This window comes from Dendrobium catenatum, unplaced genomic scaffold (assembly GCF_001605985.2).
Source record: "Dendrobium catenatum unplaced genomic scaffold, ASM160598v2 fragScaff_scaffold_621, whole genome shotgun sequence".
NCBI lineage: Eukaryota > Viridiplantae > Streptophyta > Magnoliopsida > Asparagales > Orchidaceae > Dendrobium > Dendrobium catenatum.
Genome location: NW_021319083.1, coordinates 17,568,404 through 17,587,724, shown reverse-complemented (window position 1 = coordinate 17,587,724; position 19,321 = coordinate 17,568,404). Strand labels below are relative to the sequence as shown.

Below are 19,321 nucleotides of genomic sequence, written 5' to 3'. Positions count from 1 at the left end.
TTAACATCTCTCATAGTAGAACTTTCTTCATGCAATGATATATACATGAATAACTTGTATGTTTAATATAAAATTACAACATTAACATGAACGAGATCATGCATGAACTGCCATGCACCTTTACAATATTTCAAGATATAATATATGTATAATTTTCATACACATGTGACATTTGTCACTTAAAAAATCATTCATAAGGGGCTTTTAAAACAACGTTTTCAAAATTTTAATGAATTGTTGTAAAATGTTATAAATGACAAATTTAACATAAAATAATCAATAATATATATAGACAAAATTGACTGGTAAAAATTTGATTTCTTATATTTAAAATGACCATAACAAAATATTCTATAAAATGTTAGAAATCAAATGGTGAAAAGTTTCTTAAACTCATTAAAATCACATTTTATCCATAATTTTTCATACAAACATCAAAATTGAGATTAGAAATAGGATATTGATAGTCTACCTTGATCTAAACAATTTTCTTAATAGAAAGACAAATCTCGCACTTTAGCCTCCAAATTTATCCATGTTCATTGTCTCTCCTCATCTTTGTCTTTCCTAAAGCCGAGGAGAGGCGAGGTAAGGGAAAATAGTTTTAGATATTTTATATATAAAAACTCTATTTATGACACAACATCATGACTCTCCCTTCCCTAGCACCACAACACTCCCAGGAATATTTTGGATATTCATAGATAGAGTGTCCCATTTTTGCAGCATCCTCAATACGTTCATTTCCCTTATAAATGCAGAATTAAATGCCACAACGCTGACATGCACAACATTTCAGTATTTGCTTAATAAGATTTCCTTAAACAAAGAGGACAATGCCGCCACATACAACACTATAGCACTCCTGAGGGGCTTTTTGCACTTGGCTTTTCTATTCTTTTCTACCTTAATGTCAGACTCTTCTAAACTTTAATAAGTACTTACTAACTTGAAATTTTATAAATATTTATTATACACATGGGGCACGCATAAACTTCTTACCATGTTTGGGTTAGGTTAACTTTCTTCTATAGCAACAATTACTATAGGTTTTCATTTAGTGGTTGATTAACTTTATCAAAAGTGATAAGCACTACATAAGCATTAGTTTCCCTTAAGGTAATTAGGGAGTTCATCTCTTTTGACCAAAATCATTTGAAGCTAGCTTGGTGAGAAACCTCCACTCTCACTCCTTTATGAATGACTAGAACCACACCAATGATGTGAATTTATTGTGTTAGATCTAGCTAATATCTTGGTTTTTCTAATTGCACCATTCCTAATCTTCTTCCTACATCTGCCAAGATAAATTCTTTTAATTACTTTTCTTGAATAACTCCTCAACTAGGTTTCGATTATGTCAACACTCCTATGTATCATGTTCTTGATCACTATAAAAGCACAATATCTCGATTGAACATGGAGATGTCCACCAGCCTTCATTAGCATTGGTTTGTTTGAAACATTATTTCTTTTGGAATGCCTCCACAATCTCAGCCATCAAAACTCTTAGTAGAGCAACAATTAGGAAATGATGAATTAGAACTAGCGACCACTCGCTCCTTCGATCATATGGACTATTAGCATTACATACTTATTCCTCAAAATGATGAGGTCAATAATGTTGTAGATTTCTTTTTCAATCATTATACAATCTTTCACATTCTCTTTGATCATTAGGGAAACTTTGTTTGTCCTTGAGAAATTGTTAAAATTTTCTTCGTAGATTAAACTTCTCGATCCTTTCATCTTGCCACCAAGGTAATGTTGTCTCAATCATATTATTCGTCATCTACATGACTTTTGATAAGTTATAATAACTTGGCCAAAGTACTTGGTTGTTGCAAACTAAGTGTATAACAAAAATGTCCTTGGGGAGATCTTAAGTGAGAGGCTACTTGAGCAAGCAACTCTAATCTTTGACATCTAACATCTTCTTCTAGAATCTTGAGATAAAGCTCCTCAAAGATTCACCCCATTCTTGACTCATTCATAATAAGGCTTGTGAGGTCTTTAGCAGCTTTTACACACTAGCAATATAGGGTGATAAAGATCTTCTTGAACTCAACAATGAGTTGATCATCCCAAGTGGTAAGCAAGACAATCATTTGAAAGGTGATTATTTAAGAGTAGTTAAAAATAGTTTTTACTTCAAAGAGGAAGAATTTTTAGGAAATGAGATGGTTGATTCAAAATAAGCAACATAATCATTTGAATAAATTTTTCTCCAATAAGAATTAAGGGGAGGAACTCTGAATTTTGCATATGGTTTAATCTCCTCAATCTCCTTGGATAAAGCATTTATCAATTGTGGCTTCCTCCTTTCTAGTAGCCTTTCTTCCTAGCGATAAATTGATGTCAATTATTTACCATCCAAATAGTAGGCATCATTGATAACTAGTTTTAATCTTAGTACTTTGGTTCCAAATTATCGTCTTATTCTTACAATTGAATTAGAAGATCCTATCGACAACTCTATTCTAAGATTAGTTCTTAGAATTACTCTAATGCTCCATGGAAAATTCACGTCATAATTTCGTCCATTTCTATGAACATTCTTATAATGAAAAATTCTTGATTTTTCATATTTACGTAAGTTTATATTTTGCTCTCGTTCACATATTGCATGGCTTCTAATTCTTGGCATGCTCCATGATCACTACTCCTTTGAGGATGTTGAATTCAAATATTTTTGTAAATTATATTGAAACCTTACTCTATGATATACATATAAGAGAGCAAAGAGAGAGAGAGAGAGAGAGAGAGAGAGAGAGAGAGAGAGAGAGAGAGAGAGAGAGAGAGAAATAAAATTTTTAGAGTAAGAAATTCATAGATTTCATTAGATGAGCTCAAGTATCAAGAATTATATATCGCGAGTTTTACCCCAAACCCCTTATTTATAAGTTTGGGTGGGAGATCGAGCATATAAGATTGACTAAATGTAATGCTACATAAATAAGAAAGATTTACAAAAACCTATATTGCCTAATTCTATATGAATGTCGATGAAGCCTTCAATAGGTGATTAGCATAGCCACTATCCTAATGAAAGTTCAATCTTCCATCTGAAATGAGGGAAGCTACTGATTTGACCAAAGAAAATCATCAACTTACTTGAAAGAAATCACTGACTTGATTGTAAAAAATTATCAACTTGATTTAAAGAAGCTGTTGATTTAATTGAAAAAAAAAAACCAATTTGAAAGAAGTCGTCGACATGAGAAGAGAAAGTTGTCGGCTTGGATCAGCACTCTTTGAATATAACGAGTTTATCATAAATTCGAATCAAATTGATTTAGCTTGAGTTGAATCTCGATGATAGCCAGAGCAACTATTGGGAAGTTAATGATAATGGGAGATGCTTGGGGAGGTCATTGATGAAGCAAATGGTAAGGGAGTAAGGCACGAGATTTAAAAATGGTTCGATTTCATCTACTTTCAAATTAAAAAAAAATGTTGTGATATTTCTATTTTGGGGATATATATATATAACTTTACCTCATATTATTTACATATTTAACATTCAAAATTTTAATATTACATGTCTATCATTATAGACAAATTTAATTTAGAATATACCACTCCAATATTTCATTCCTACCACCCATATCATCATATAAATTTTAATATTTCATTTATTGCATCTATTTTTGATTTATTACTAATAGCAATGAAATATTAACATTTTAAATGTTAGATATATAAATAATAAAGTGGTATGTATGTAAATTTAAAATTTACCTAAATCCATTAACAAAAGCTGAAATGGACCCGCCAAGCTGAAATGAACGCGTCTCGGAATTTATGTCGGTGCATGATATGTGCCTGGTTGGATCGGCACTCTGGTTTACCCAATCGCTCTCTGCAATTTAGCGACCCTCTTCTATCGTTGATTTCTCCCGCTCGTCTCTTCTGGAATACGGAAGTACTACTCTTTAGCGCTGCGGCGGAGGTGAACTACCCTCGCATTTGCGGTGACGTGCGGTCTCTGATCTCTTTTTCTTTACTTACACCCTCGAATTGCCCGTCCTGTAAATTTTGCCCAGACCTGTCCATGTCGTTCTTCGTCGGCATTTTTTGCAACTTGATCGTCTGAGTTCCTGTGAATTCTACCTGTTTAGAGCGGTGCATGCTGCAATCGTTTGGGTTACCTCATGATCTGCCTCCAGGGTTAACAAAATCTGGATTTTCAAGGTTTACTTAATCCTAGCTGAATTAAATCATACTTAAAACAGCTCCTTGGGGTGAATTAAGTTTTTTTAGTTTACCCAAATTCTTCTTTTCTAATGTTGCTATTGGAAGTTGCTATTTTTTTTTTCTGCCGCGGTTTAGAAATTTTTGTGATGTCTCCATTGGACTCATTTCAAGTTTTTAACTCCTTTGTCAATTTTCAATGAATTTCAAGGATCCTATTCGGTTTTTTGTAAAGTCAATGGAACAATTCTTCTCTTATTAAGATTCTTGTTTTTTTTTTTTTTTAAACTCTTCGATTAAGATTCTTTGACCTAGCTGTATTGAGATGGGTTAAGTCGAAATCTTTTTCTTTGATAATAAGGCTTCATGTCATTTATTAATTTTGACTTCCATTTTGGTTTGTTAACTAGATAATCTAGGTCACTCCTGCCCCACTGCTTACACCATGCTAATTTGTGTGCGTTGGTTACTTTTTTAATTAATCTGTTCTAATTTAGGGTTAAGTTTTGATTTCACTTGCACATACAGATTAGGAGCCTCTCTGAATGCCGTGAATTAGGTATATCGGTGTTTGAGGAAAAGCATTTTCTTACATTGTATCGAGGTATACGTGCTATGCAACTTAGTGTCAATGGACCTCATCTCACATTTAATTTATGGCTGAATCACATAGATCTTAATATGTGTTGATATCATGTCATTTTTAAATTTGTTCAACAAGTCCAGTTCTAGTAATGCTTGCTTTTTGCTCCAAGTTGTTATTGGATACAAAAGAATTGCCTGATACTTGTGGTCTGATACGTGACATCTCTTTTGAGGTAGGTGCTGAAATGTTAAGTGCGTAAAATGCCCATTGAAGATAGAAGGAGAGAAACAACTATAGGAATACATAGTATGTGTTAATAGAAAGGCAATGTATTATTCATTGGGGTAATTTGTAGATATCAATGTATTATATATGCAAAAGCCATAGAAAAAGGAAGCATGGGTTGTTACACAACAATGAATAATACAATTGCTTAATAATTGAGAAGTTGAGATGCATTTGCAGAGGTAGTGGTGAGTCCCGTTGTGTTATACTAGTTACACCACATGTATGGCTATTATCTCCCCTCTAGTGGAGCCAATGCTTGGATCGTCAACTTGTCACAGAGCTTGTGAAATTTAGTCGTAGAGAGTATTGTTTAAAATTATATAATAAGAGGCACGTCTTAAGGACCGCCTTAGCACAATTTTGAAAACCCCATGAGGTTTATGCCTTACATTGGCTTAATGAGAAGATGTACACCTCTAAGCATGCCTCTATGCAATTTGTAAGAGTCCCAAGCCTCAAAAGCTAGGGTTTAGGTGATTTAAAATTTTATTTTAGTACATAAACTAAATTCTATTTTGTTATTTCTCTACACCTAAAAATTAAACAAACAAAATCAAAAACTAGAATCGCATGCACCTTCCCGACTTCTAGCTACAGGCTGCACTCTCACTCGGCACTACTAGCATTCATAGTTACAACTGAGAATCTAAGTGATGAGTGGGGGAGACTTTTGAATTCGTTAATTGTAAACTTGGTGAGTTAATGTACATGTTTATGTTGTATTAGAATTTAGAAGTGGTATAGAGTTATTGTTATGACCTTACTTTGATATTTATGTTTCTTATTAATTTATATTTTTAATTAATTTAATTGTTCAATTATGAGGCTTATATCTCAAAATGCCAAGGCTTACACCTCACCTTATGGATAGAAAACGTCTCAATTCTAAATTGCACAATTTCAAACATTAGTAGAGAGCACTTTGGCAAGTATATCAACTAGTTTATCCTAGGAATTGATATTAAGCATAATGATTTTTTGCAATATAATGTGTTTATGGATTAATTGATTATCAATTTTAATGTGCTTTGTATGATTATGGAAAACTGGTTATTGACAAGAGCCATAATTGAGATATTGTAATAGTATAGATGAGTTGGTTGGTGTGTTGGAATGCAAAATTCTTGAAAAATGAGGTGAAACCAAATGATATTAGTGGAAATAGTTGCCAATGCCTGATGTTCAGTATCGTTGGATGATTGTGACACTATTTATTGTTTCTTAACGCTTTTGGTGATAAGAGCAAATTTGAGATAAGAACAACCTGTAGCCGGCCTGTGATCTTGAAGATTACCAATCCATTTTGACTTGGAGAATGAATGAAGAGTAAGATTGCCTTTTTGCATCGAGCGATCATAGGTGGAGGTTCCTTTGATTTAGCGAAGAAGTCCTTTGGGTAGCTTAAAATAACTATTAAGGGGATTATGTATGTGTTGACAAATATGAAAATGATGAAGGAAATATTGAGTGAATGATTGTGAGATACTCAAGAGAATTTGCAAGTTGTAGATGCTGAATTAGATTGTCAATGGTCTGGTAGAGTCTTTAGTGACCTTTCGTTTGGATATTAAGGGGTTGGATGTTGAATTGCAATTGACTATACAAGGCTTGTGTAGAATTTCCTTTGCATACTTCTCCTTACTCAAGAGAAAACTGTGAAGACAAACCTGAATGCCAAGAAAGAAAAAGACTAGGTCAAGTTATTTCATGCTAAGTGTTATGTGTAGATCTTGTATAAGGGCTAAGATAGATGAAGCGCTTTTATTGGTGATGAGTATATGTTAGATCGACCCAGGAGGGGCTGGTCTGGCCCATGGTTTAAAATTGCTCAATATGAGGCTCGCCTTTGCGCAATTCCAGTAAAAAATGCCTCGATGCTTACGCCTCGAGTTTTTTTTTATGAGGCTTGCGTCTCAACTTGGTTGAGGCCCGCCTCGCTTCACTGGCATGAGGCTTACGCCTCACGCTATATATATTAAAACTTACATAAATCTTGAAGTAAATGCCCGACATTGGACTCTATAGGAGAGGAGGAAGGGGAGAGAGCAAAGCCTGGTTCTGCTCACGCCTAGCCTGCCCCTTGGGGTTGGTTCCATGCATTGAGGAAGAGACAGAGGGGTGGGCGAGCAAGAAATTTGAATTGGAGGGGCTGTTTGGACTTTTTACTTTGTATTGTTTGCTTTTAATAGTTATTTTCACATAGGGTTAGGATTATGCATTTGGAAAGAATTTGTATTTCTCTTAAGGTTTGCTTGGGCTCTAGTTGCCGGTTAGGGATTAGGAGAGCTAGATCTTCCTCTCGAATTGAAGATCCATTGTGTCTTATTTGTTTTCTCCCATATTACTGCAATTATCAAGTTTTTTTCTAGTGTTTAGCTATCAAATTTCCCTCAATTTCTATTTTATCTTGTTGAAATTTTAAATTTCAGCCAATAATTGTTCAATTTCTGTGAGTATTTCCTATCAAAATGGTATCAGAGCACTTTCTTGGACAGAAAAATAAGTTATTTTCATTGTTTTTGCAATTGGAGTCTAGATCCAATTAATGGTATAAATGAAGATGGAGGCACTGGAGGGTGAGATGCAACAACTTAAGGCCGAGTAGTGGAAAAATATTCCGCGGTGGAGGGAAGACTTTCAGCCATCGAGAACCGCTTTGGGAACTTTGAAGAGATGATGAAAATGATGCTTAAGATGCAATCAAAAGCATTACCAGTGATTTCTACGGTGGAACCATGAGGAAAGGAGATCCTGGAGGATGACGATGAATTGGAGAGTATTTTCCATCAAGGACCGCCACGTGGGGACTCGTTGGTGGGCGGATCGGGGTATTCTGAAGGGATTACAACAAAAAGGAGGGAAGCCGACTCCTTTGGGAAACTACCCGGGCATGGGGAGAGGTGGAATAGAGAAGGGCATGGTTGGGGGGAGCCATGAGGTCAGAATCAACTAAGGGAGGAAGGAAGAGAATCACACCACCACTACACTGGAAGAACCAATGGGGGAAGAAACCATTGGGGTGTGGATGTGAGAGCAAGGAAGCTAAAGATGTCAGTCTTTGAAGGGGAGGATGCTCAGAGTTGGGTGTACCGGGTAGAACGTTTCTTTGCCATCAACAGGATAACTGAAGGGAAAAAAAATTTATGGCGGACGGTCTATGTTTAGAAGGGAAAGCCCTAATTTGGTTCCAATGGAGGGAGGCTAGGTATCCAATTTACTCATTGGGAGAATTTAAGGAGTGTTTGTTGGAGCGTTTTCGAGCCATTCGAGAAGGAGACCTCCATAAGAAGTTTTATGCCCTAACTTAGGAGGGGACAGTTATGGAGTACCGGGAGAAGTTTGAGCTGTTGTCGAAGGGACTGAAGGGAATATCTGAGGAAGGATTGGAGGGGAATTTCATGAAGGGGCTTAGGGAGGATATACGGGCAGAACTAACGGTGCTGAGGCCTAGGTGGCTGAGGGAGACGATGAAGCTGTGTTGAGGGCTAAAAGAGACGATGGAGCTGCGTTGAGAATAGAGAAAAAATATAAGAGGGAGAAGGCCAGCAAAAGCAACATTATGGGAGGGGCCTACCGAAGTACCCCTATAACTCTAGCACCCATAACCCAGATAGTATCCTTCCAGAGAGAAGTTCCTAGGGAGAAGAGCAGTGGAGTTTGCCCGGGGGGCAACTTCAAGCGACTCACAGAAGTGAGAGTTGCATGATAAACAGGCAAAGGGGTTATATTTCATATGTGATGAGATGTACACGTCGAGGAATAAGTGTAGGGATCGAACTCTTTAGGTTCTCATCATTTGTGATGACGAGGAATTTGAGGGAGGTGGGAGTGAGGCATCGACAGAGGAGGAAAAGATGCATTTAGATATGATTGAGGTCTCCATGAACTCAGTGATGGAATTCATTCCGAATCACACTATGAATGTGAGTGCAAAAATAACAGACAAGGAAATAGTGGTGCTAATAATAGTGGGGCTACCTACAATTTAATCTCTAACCAGGTCGTAGACTAATTGGGGTTGAAACTGGTGGACACAAGGTGCTATGGGGTGATGATGAGCACTGGGAAAATGGAGACAGGTAGAGGGGTGTGTAGGGGAGTGGTCTTGACCATACAAGGGATCCAAGTGAGGGAGTATTTTCTCCTATTAGAGCTAGGGAGCACTGATATCATTTTGAGATGAGATGGCTGTAGACCTTGGGGAATATCAAGGTGAATTGGGGGATGCTGACAATGGAGTTGACGGTGGAAGAGAGAAGGATGATAATTAAGGGAGATGCAGGGCTCTCCAAAGCAATGGTGTCACTAAAAATCATGGTAAGGGCCATATAGGATTACTGGTGGAGCTACAAAATTTGGAGGGGATTCGAGGGGAGGAAGGGGGAACATCCCTCTTTTAGTACAATCAATTATATAACAGTTTAGTGAAATTTTTTAGCCACCCCAGGGGGTTGCCCCCATATAGGGGATATGAGCATGTCATCACGCTGAGGGAGGGAATATCATTGATTAGTGTTAGGCTTTACCACTATCCACAGATCCAGAATGATGAGATTAAGAAACTAATCTTAAAAATGTTGGAGGCGGGGATCATCAAACCTAGCATGAGCTCTTCTTCTAGCCCATTTTTATTGGTCAAGAAAAAGGATGAAAGTTAAAGATTTTGTGTGGATTATTGAGCCCTGAATAAGAAGAATGTGCTAGACAAGTTTTCTATTCTCATGATAAATGAGCTCTAAGGAGTGGTGGTATTCACGAAGGTGGATCTAAAGTCTGGATACCATTAGATCCGGATGAGAGAGGAGGATGTCCTGAAGATAACTTTCAGGACGCACGAGGGACGCTATGAGTTCTTGGTGATACCGTTTGATCTCACCAACGCCCCTGCTACCTTCCAGTCCCTCATGAACAAAGTGTTTCGACCTTACCTCAAGAAATTTGTTATGATTTTCTTTGATGACATCCCGATGTATAGCAAGCCCACTGAGGAGCATTTGGAACATCTAAGGGCATTTTTAGAGGTGTTGCAGGAGCATCAGTTGAGGGCCAATTTGAAGAAGTATTGTTTTGTACAAGCTAATATGGAGTACTTGGGGCATGTGGTATCCCAATAAGGGGTGACCACTGATCATGCCAAGATTGAGGCCATACTTGTCAATGGCCCAAAATGGCGCATGTTATGCCGTATGGTGTGGCGCGTTGCACCTACGACACCAGCTGCATGGTGCGAGACACATGTTCAAGTTTGTGTGCGCCATTTGCACCATGTGTGTGCAATGGCGCACGATAAGTGCAATTTGAATTTTATAAATTATTTAATATAATTATAAATAGTTTTTAACATTTATATATTTTAATTTCTAAAATAATATAATAATTAATTTCAAATTTATTTGATATGATTAAAATAGTTTAGTTAGGTTTTATTAGATTTTTTTAGGCTTTATTTTAGTCGAAATTTTAGACGAACTTGAAGCTCACTTTAATGGTTTGGATTTTGGATCACAAACATTTTTAATCAAGTCTTACTCAACTTGATTGATACTTTAAAATATGATCCATATAATGATTTTTGTAATTATTTTTTATTTTTCGACTTGTTCTAAATGGCGCACGGCGACATGTATTATGCGTCATGGCTACACGGGAAACTTTGCACCGTTGTGCGCCATTCACCATTGATAAGTATGATTGAGGCAATGTTGAAGTGACCCCTACCTAGGAACCTAAGGGGGTTAAGGGGTTTCCTAGGATTGACGGGGTACTATAGGAGATTCATGAGGGGATACGACACCATCGCTTGGCCTCTGACAGAGCAGCTGAAAAAGAACAGCTTCTTGTGGAGAGATAGCTACTCAAGCCTTTGACAGATTGAAGACTGTCATGACCACGGTCCTAGTTCTAGCCCTACCCGATTTCAGCCATTTGTTTGTGGTAGAGATTGATGCCTTAGGATATGGATTTGGGAAAATGTTCATGCAAAATCACAAACCTATAACCTATTTCAGCCAGTTGTTTATAGCTAGAGCTATATTTAAGTCAATTTATGAGAGGGAATTGATCGTCATTGTATTGACTATTCAGAAGTAGCGGTCTTGTTAGGCCAGCATTTCATTGTCAAGATTGACCAGTGGAGCTTGAAGTACTTGCTAGAGTAAAGGATGTTGACTGAGGAGCATCAAAGATGGATGTCAAAGTTGTTGGGATATGATTTTGAGATCCAATATAGGTCAGGGCTGGAAAATAAGGAGGCTAATGCCTTGTCTAGATGCGTGGGGAAGCTCAAGGAGTCGGCCATTTCCATATCGCTGATGTTGGATTAGGGGGCTATTAAGGAAGAAAGTGTGCAAGATAAGAAGCTGAGAATGATCAGAGAGGATCTGCTGAAGGATGAGAGTAGCCATCATGGCTATTTCATAGATGGTGAGAGACTACTATATCATGGGAGGTTTGTGCTGTCATAAACCTCGATTCATATCCCGCGCTTGCTATAGGAGTTCCACGGGAGCATTGTTAGTGGTTACTCTGGTGTGCAGAAGACATGAAGGAGATTAGCTGCTAAATTATATCGGAATGGGATTCACGAGGATGTAGATGAGATGGTGGCCGGGCGTGAGGTTTGCTAGAGGAACAAGTATATGGTTATGGGTCTAGGGGGACTACTACAACCCCTAGCCCTTCCAGGCAGAGTGTGGGAAAAGGTCTCTACGAATTGCATAGACAGGCTATCTCTATCGGATGGGTTTACAGTTATTATGGTGGTGGTGGATAGATCGAGTAAATATGCTCATTTCATTCCTCTACGACACCCTTAAATGACAGTAATAGTGGCGCCGACCTTCATTAGAGAGGTGGTTTGATTAAATGGGATATCAGAGTCTATAGTGTCCAATCGAGACAAGGTGTTTCTCAGTCACTTTTGGATGGAGTTGTTCAGATTATAGGGGACTGTACTGAAGAGGAGCACTGCTTACGACCCTCTGATAGATGGGCTGATAGGGGTGGTCAATAGAAGCCTAGAGACATATTTGTGATGCTTTGCTTCAAAGACACCTCGGCTATGGGCCAAGTAGCTGGCGTGGTTAAAATGCTGGTATAATACTTCATATCATTTGGCATCCTAGATGACTCCTTTCAAAGCATTGTATGACAAAGATCCGCATCACTTAGTGAACTTTGGGCAGAGTAGCACATTAGCCTTTTCGATGGAGCAGTACTTGGAGGAGAGGGATAGGGTATTGAAGGAATTGAAAAGACAACTATTGAGGGACAAGCAGATTATGAAAAAATAGCCAGATGAGCATATGAAAGACATTCAGTTTAAGGTAGAGGATAGGGTGTATTTAAAGCTTCATCCCTACAGGCAGAGGACAATGGCTAGCAGGAGGAATGAGAAGCTGACTCTCAAATACTTTGGCCCTTATGTGATAGTAGAGAGGATCGGAGCATTGGCGTATCGATTGATGCTACCTCTGACCGCAACCATACACTCGGCATTCAAAGGATCATAATTGTGGAGAGCTATATGGGATCACACATCAAGTGTGGAGTTAACATTGACATTGACAGAGGATTTTGAGGTGATTTTGGAACCACTGGAGTTGGTAGGAGTACGATAGAGAGAGGGAGGAAGTAAGAAAGTACTGATTAAGAGGAAGAACCTATTTGAGTACTAGCTACTTGGGAGTCGTACGAGCAGATGAAACATCAATTTAAGTCCTTCCACCTTGAGGACAAGGTGGTTCTTTGGGAGGGGAGCATTGCTAGATCGGCCCAGGAGGGACCAGTCCGGCTGGTCCAAGAGAGACCGGCTTATGTCTATACCAGGCGGAAGCCTAGTTCCACCCACACCTAGCCCACCCCCTTGGAGTGGGGTCCACACATCAAGGAAGAGATAGAGAGGGGAGGGCGAGTACGAAATTAGAATTGGAGGGGCTATTTGGACTTTTTACTTTGTATTATTTGCTTTTAATTATTTTCATCATAGGGTTAGGGTTATGCATGTTTTGATTGAATTTGTATTTCTTTTATGGTTTGCTTGGGCTCTAGCCACCGGCTAGGGATTAGGAGAGCCGGATCTTCCTCTCAAATTGAAGATCTATTGTATCTTGTTTGTTTTCTCCATTATTACAGCAATTATCAAGTTTTCCTAGTGTTTTGCCATTAAATTTCCTTCAATTTCTATTTTATCTTGCTGAAATTCCAAATTTCAGCCAAGAATTGTTCAATTTCTGCAAGTATTTACTATAAGTATATCATCCATGTAAAAAAAGTAAATAATTTCAAACCTAGTTGTGATGGTAGAGAAGAAGTGGTGGATTTGCAATACTAAATTAAAATGATGTCATAGAAAGTGCCCAAAGAAGATTGCAAACCATTGTTGTTGAGTTTCTTGAGTTCGTATATTGCTTTTTGTAGTGGACAAACATTATGAGGAAGTTGTGGGTCTTGAAATCCAAGAGGTTGGCGATGAAGTCTACCATAAAGAAAAGCATTCAAGACATTAAATTGAAAAACCTTCCAGTTTAAGTGAAGTGCTATGGTTAGGAGAATGTGAATGTTAGGTATTTTGAGGATAGGACTAAAAGTTTCATGAAAGTTAATGCCTTGCTTTGGATTGAATCCTTGTGCAACCCAGATTGCATTGTACCTAGCTACCGTACCATCTGGATTGAGTTTGGTTTATAAATCCAGTAACAACCAAGGATATTTGATGAGGTGACTAAGGTATAATATTCTAGGTCCCTTTTTGCTATAAAGCAAGAAATTCTTAAGTTTTCCCCCAGTGCGGGCACTTGTTTGTATGAGTGTAGCGAGTTGGTTTTGAAGTAGGAATGATTGTGCGGTGCAAGTTGCAAATCTATTTGGGTTTTAGACATCCAATTTTCAGACGTGTTTTTATAGGATGGTTGATACAAGCAAGGAGGGAGACTTGTAGTGCGTCCTTAAAACTATAATTCTATCATCAATTCTATTAATTTTTACAAAATTATTCTTCATACTCTTATTTATAATCACAACTATACTATTTGTAATACGACTCCTCCCAGAATACCAAAGTTTAACTTCTAAATTATCAATCTCCTTAATATTTTTACCAACCCATTTATGTTAACAATTAATCATAGAATGCCTTATCTTATCATAGATTTGGCAGAGAGTAACATGTAAGGTAGTTCGTCCTTCCTCGCCAGGAATGAAGAATGAACTGCCATATTTGTAGTGAGAATAACAACCTTGTGTGGGTCAATTTTTCTCTCCACTCTTATTGATGCGGACTAAAACCAAGCATCTAATAACTTGATTTTTCTTTGTTTTTAATCTCTCAGGTTATTTGCATTTTAATTCATTGAGTTCGTTCTTGCTTGATGCTACTGCATATGCCAGTATTTCGTCATAGTAATGCCAATAAATAGAACGTGTGGAATTGAGTTTTATTGTGCCATTTTCCGCATTAGTTTGTTAGTTGTAGAATGCTGTTCAAAATGAAGTGATATTCTATAATTTTCTTACAATGTAAACTCGTGATTTTTTCATTAGGTTCTGACTTGAGGTGACTACTTATGTTGTCATAATATTTTTATTAGTTCAATTAACTTGACTTTCTTAGGCACTATTCACTTCAATTTAATTGATGTAACAGTTCGTTGATGCTATTATTTCTTCCATTTTTTTTTTTGCTATTTCTCATATAGGCAACACGTAAAACAACTATTAGAGTTTTATTAATTGGACGGGTCCACCCAGAAGTCTGTGAGCTTATCCCTTTAAAACCTCTGTGATATGCCGGCCCGAGGGCCGGTTCAGCGAGTCTACAGGAGGCGGAATCAATTTGTCTCCCTTGGCTTGGCCCACCCGTAGGGTGGGCCCCACTTGTCTATTGGATTTGAAATTTAAACGGAGGGGGCGAGTAGAGTTTGGGAGGGAAATTAGATTAGGAAAGCTTTTGTATTAAAGAAGATGAGAGGGATTATGAGGGATTATATTTTGATTGATTGGAATTAGGGTTTTTTGGTGACTTGGGCTCTAGATTCTTTTGTCTAGAGATTTGGGAGAGACAATTCTCCTCTCGAATTGAGGATCTCTTGTATCTTTGCTTTATTCTTGTTTCTCTTTGTTTGTTATAAGATTTGCTATCGTTTGATTGTTCTTCCACCACGATTCCTTCGTTTTCTCGTTGTTTTTACCGATTATTGTTAGGTTTGCTTGCGAATTCAAGTAGATCTGATAGGATTACTTGCAAACTCAAGTATTTCCTATCACTCTGGTGGGCTGACCCTAATGTGTATGAGGTTAAATGAGCTAACCCATGTAGCCCCTGCCACCACCACCAAGCGAATGATAATTAAAAAAAAGTTAAGGTGTAGATTGAACTCATAACATCTTAAAACTATAATTAAACACTTACCAATAGACCATCTAATCTTTTGCTATTATTTTGGTATTATTAATTTTGGGCTTGCTCAAATCAAATTGCCATGCAGCCATCTGAAATTCACGGGCGAAACTTGGGTCAATTTTGTTTGAGTTGATTTTCATTCATCAAAAAGTTGAGTAAGTTTCTGCATTAGTTTTTATTGGAGAAATATGTTATATTTTAATCGAACCTAAACATGTCTTAATGGCCCATCAGAAGTCTGAGATAGCTCTAGACCATAATGAACTTTTCAGGGTTTAGTTTAATGGGCTTGGTTAAGCAAATTGACAGCCGTAACAACCGCGTATAATAGGGGCTTGAAATTCCTTAAAAAAAAAAGGGGGCTTCAAATTCCTCCCTAACTTTATCTTAGCTTTTCATTTTTATGGTGGCTTTCCTCTGCCTCATTATACAACTCTTGAATCTGAATCAGGTATCGGAGTGCTTTATCTAATGTTTTTATTAAGGCTGTCAATATTTGACACGACACGAAAACCCGACCCGGACCCGACCCAAAAGTTTTGGGTTCGGGTCAACCCGAACCCGAACCGGGTCGGGTTCGGGTTCGAGTTTTCGACCCGTTTGAAAAACCGGGTCGGGTTCGGGTTGACCCGGAAACCCGAAATTAACCTGTTTTTGACCCGGTAAGGCATGCCATCGCGTCAGGCTAGCCGTCCGCGTCAGTGAGTCGGGTCTGCCGTCTGCGTCTAGTCCCAGCCTCCCAGGCCATCTGCGCCGCTTCCCCAGCAGGCCTTCATGTCAGTCCGCGTCAAGTCGCCAGCCTGGCCATAGGCGCCCATCTCGTCCCTCCGCGTCTCCGCCAGGCCATCTGCGCCGCTTCCCCGGCGAGGAGCTCGCTTCTGCTGCCGCGTTCGCGTCTGCTACCGCTGGCCCGCCGTTGCCACGCGATCGCAATCCGAGCTCGCGTCTGCTACAGTCGGCCCGCCGTTGCCACGCGATCGCAATCCGAGCTCGCGTCTGCTACCGCCGTTGCCATGCGATCGCAAACCGTGTCGGGTTCGGGTCCCAAAACTCGACCCGTTTTTACAAACGAGTCGGATTGACCCGAATAGTGCCGGGTCAGTTCCGGATTCGACCCGAACCCGACCCGTGACCCGAAATTGACACCCCTAATTTTTATTCAATATTTGAAAGAGATTACCTGACAGACTACGGGAATACAGGGGCTGCTGTGATGTTTCTACTGAGAAATGCAAATGCTGTGGCTCCATATCTGCCAACAATTTTGGAAAATGATCTTATGAAGGATGCCAAAGCTGCTACTACCTTGGAGGGTCTTATTGCTGAAGATCCTTTTCCAAGTGAAGATCTTGATGAAGATAGTGATGCAAGTGGTGGAGCTGCAGGTTCTGCTTCACAAGACTACATTCAATTTGGAAACCACTCGGATGTTGCAGAGGATGAAGGATGGATAACAATTCCGAAAGGTATGCTTCTCACTAATTACATGCCTTCAGAATGCTGGTCATACATGATTTGCTATAAGTATGCTTATATTTGATATTACTGTGTAATTCAAAACCATAGTAAGATGACCCGGTTGATACTGTATCTTAGTATTATGGATAATTGCACAGTGTTTGATGTACTATAGAAAGGATATACATGATGTGAATTAAAAACTTTGGTACGTATGAATTTATATTTAAAATTATTTTGAAGCTCTATGGTCAATTTGATTTTTTTTATATTTATGCCTGTTTCCATATCAATGCGAAATGCTGGATTTATTAGATGATAATGAAATGTAGTGTAGATTTTTTTGTGATAATTATGCCGGACTACTTTTCATTCATTCAATCCTAATTAATAAAGTCAGGATTTGTATTCGTAAAACTATGTTGAAAATTCGTGCAGAAGTTCTATGAGCTGCAGTAGAAGTCATGGAAAACTATGTTGAATACTTTGAGAGTTGAAAATAACAATTAATGTTGTGGTATTTATGCTGGAAGTTCAATCAAGAGGATTCTTGGTGCTGAATTAGAAGATAGAGAGATTAAGAATCTCCTGACAAGAATTAAGTAGAAGTTCTTAAGCGGGTTCTTAGATTCACCCTCGAGATTGCGGGCTCTGAAAATTCGTGCCCCGGCCTTTCTGCATCCCCTTTCTTTTTCTTCAGATCATCCAGGAGAATTTTAGCATGTAAGTTCCGAGGAAAATTTTCAAAAGGACGATTGGGTTTTGAATAAGACATTACCCAGCATGTTTCCTATAGGCGCAAGCCCCTATAGTTAATTACCCCTCTCAATAGCAAGAGGAACTTTAGATTATTACCGTTGAAGGTGTTGAATTTTGGGACAAAGTATCCTTTCGGGTATGTCACTTGGTCGTATTCAGCAGGATATGGATGACCTTTGCCCACCAATCTTTTCTCTTGATCAACGACTATAATTATCTTGATTTTCTCGGTGATAATTCCCTCAAGTTATGCAGCCGTCACATGCTCATAGTTACTTTCATTATTTTGCGGAGTGGGCCGGCGAGTAATGTTTTAAACCTCATGACCACCTTCAGGAGCACCCCGTGCTCCTAAAACTTGAGGCATTTGTAGGTTTGGAGGATCGGTAGGAGGATTTGGCATGGGACCGACGACAACAATCCTCTACATCATTTGCATCATTGTCGCTATATAGATCATCATCTCAGTCATCTTCTCATTCAACTGAGAGATTTTTCTGTCTTTAGCCCTCATTTGCCATCTCATCTATCTTCGCATGTCCGCGAGCATGACATTTTCAGCATTCAGAGGATTCTCCTTGACCTCTTCTTCTTCTTCTTCTTTCGAAGAGTGGCCACCTCTGTCGGCGATGGACTCAATCTCATAGTGATGTCGGTGTACTTGCCTAAGCGGCGGTTTCCAATTATCATAATCTCACCGTCATTGTAATAGGCCCCATTATCAACATTGGTATGCCTCACCATATAAATTACTTCGACGTTCATGACGTCATCTATTTCTTCCTCTTCTTGTACTCGGATATCCGAGCAGAGGCGCCACTGGATTTCCAGTTCATTATTCGGCAGGAAGATTTCTTCGACCTGCGAGCTGCGATCAAAGTTGATTTCTTCCTTCGACGAGGTCGATAAACGATGGGATCCCTTGGAAGATTCCCCATGGTGTCGACCTTCGGAGCGGATGTCATCATGGGCCTTCTTTGGGACTCATTTTTATGTTTGTTGGCGGCGACGGATCTCCGGGAAGTTGCATCGGATGTCACGCCCAGGTTTATCACTCTCTTCTCTACGAGGCTTCAGCCTCCAGATTTTCTTGCCTTTTCATCGGGACCTTTCGGCGACATATCCCAAAACCCGTGGTTTAGGTGTCACACCCCAATGTTCACCGCGCAGGGTCGATCTTCTTTCTCTTCTCTCCATCACGATAGGTAGTAATCTTTCCCTTGGTGTGGTTCTTCTAGCCGCAATCGTCAACGGCCTTAGGACTCTCTTCTTCTTCAGCCATTTATCCTTTACTGTCTTTAAGACTCGGTATACCCGGGCCAAAAGGGTCTCGAGTTCTTTCTTCTTCGGAGGGACTGGAGTTTCAGGCTAATGGTCCTAGAAGCACTTCTTCAGCTCCCCGGTGGAGCTATTTCTTTTAACCCATCTCAGGCCCGCGAACCCATTTCGGATAGGAATGATAGCTTCTGAATCTTGGGCCGACAGATTCGATTGGTGTATGGGTAATTGTTGTTGAGCTAAAGCTCAAAATTCTTTCTTCTCCTCTATCTTCTTGTAAGTCTTCCTTCAGGTATGGAGGCTTGAACATCTTGCTTCCCAGGTGCAGGTAACCTAGTTGGCAGAGTAGTGGTGTTTGC

At 39.0% G+C, this 19,321-nt stretch overlaps 1 protein-coding gene across 8 annotated transcripts in view; it reads left to right on the top strand.

Moving 5' to 3' along the window:
- Positions 1 to 3,823: 3,823 nt before the first annotated feature.
- LOC110105455 overlaps positions 3,824 to 19,321 on the top strand; it is a 30,490-nt gene continuing 14,992 nt past the window's right edge. For 4 of the 8 annotated variants that reach the window (XM_028695215.1, XM_028695214.1, XM_028695213.1 and 1 more), the window contains exons 1-2: positions 3,824 to 4,194; positions 16,670 to 16,933. In XM_028695215.1, the coding sequence (XP_028551048.1) occupies positions 16,681 to 16,933 (253 nt within the window). In that variant the 5' untranslated portion in view covers positions 3,824 to 4,194; positions 16,670 to 16,680. Of the gene's footprint in view, positions 4,195 to 16,118; positions 16,934 to 19,321 lie in introns of those variants that run through there. The other 4 variants (XM_028695219.1, XM_028695218.1, XM_028695217.1 and 1 more) reach the window with 2 other exon arrangements.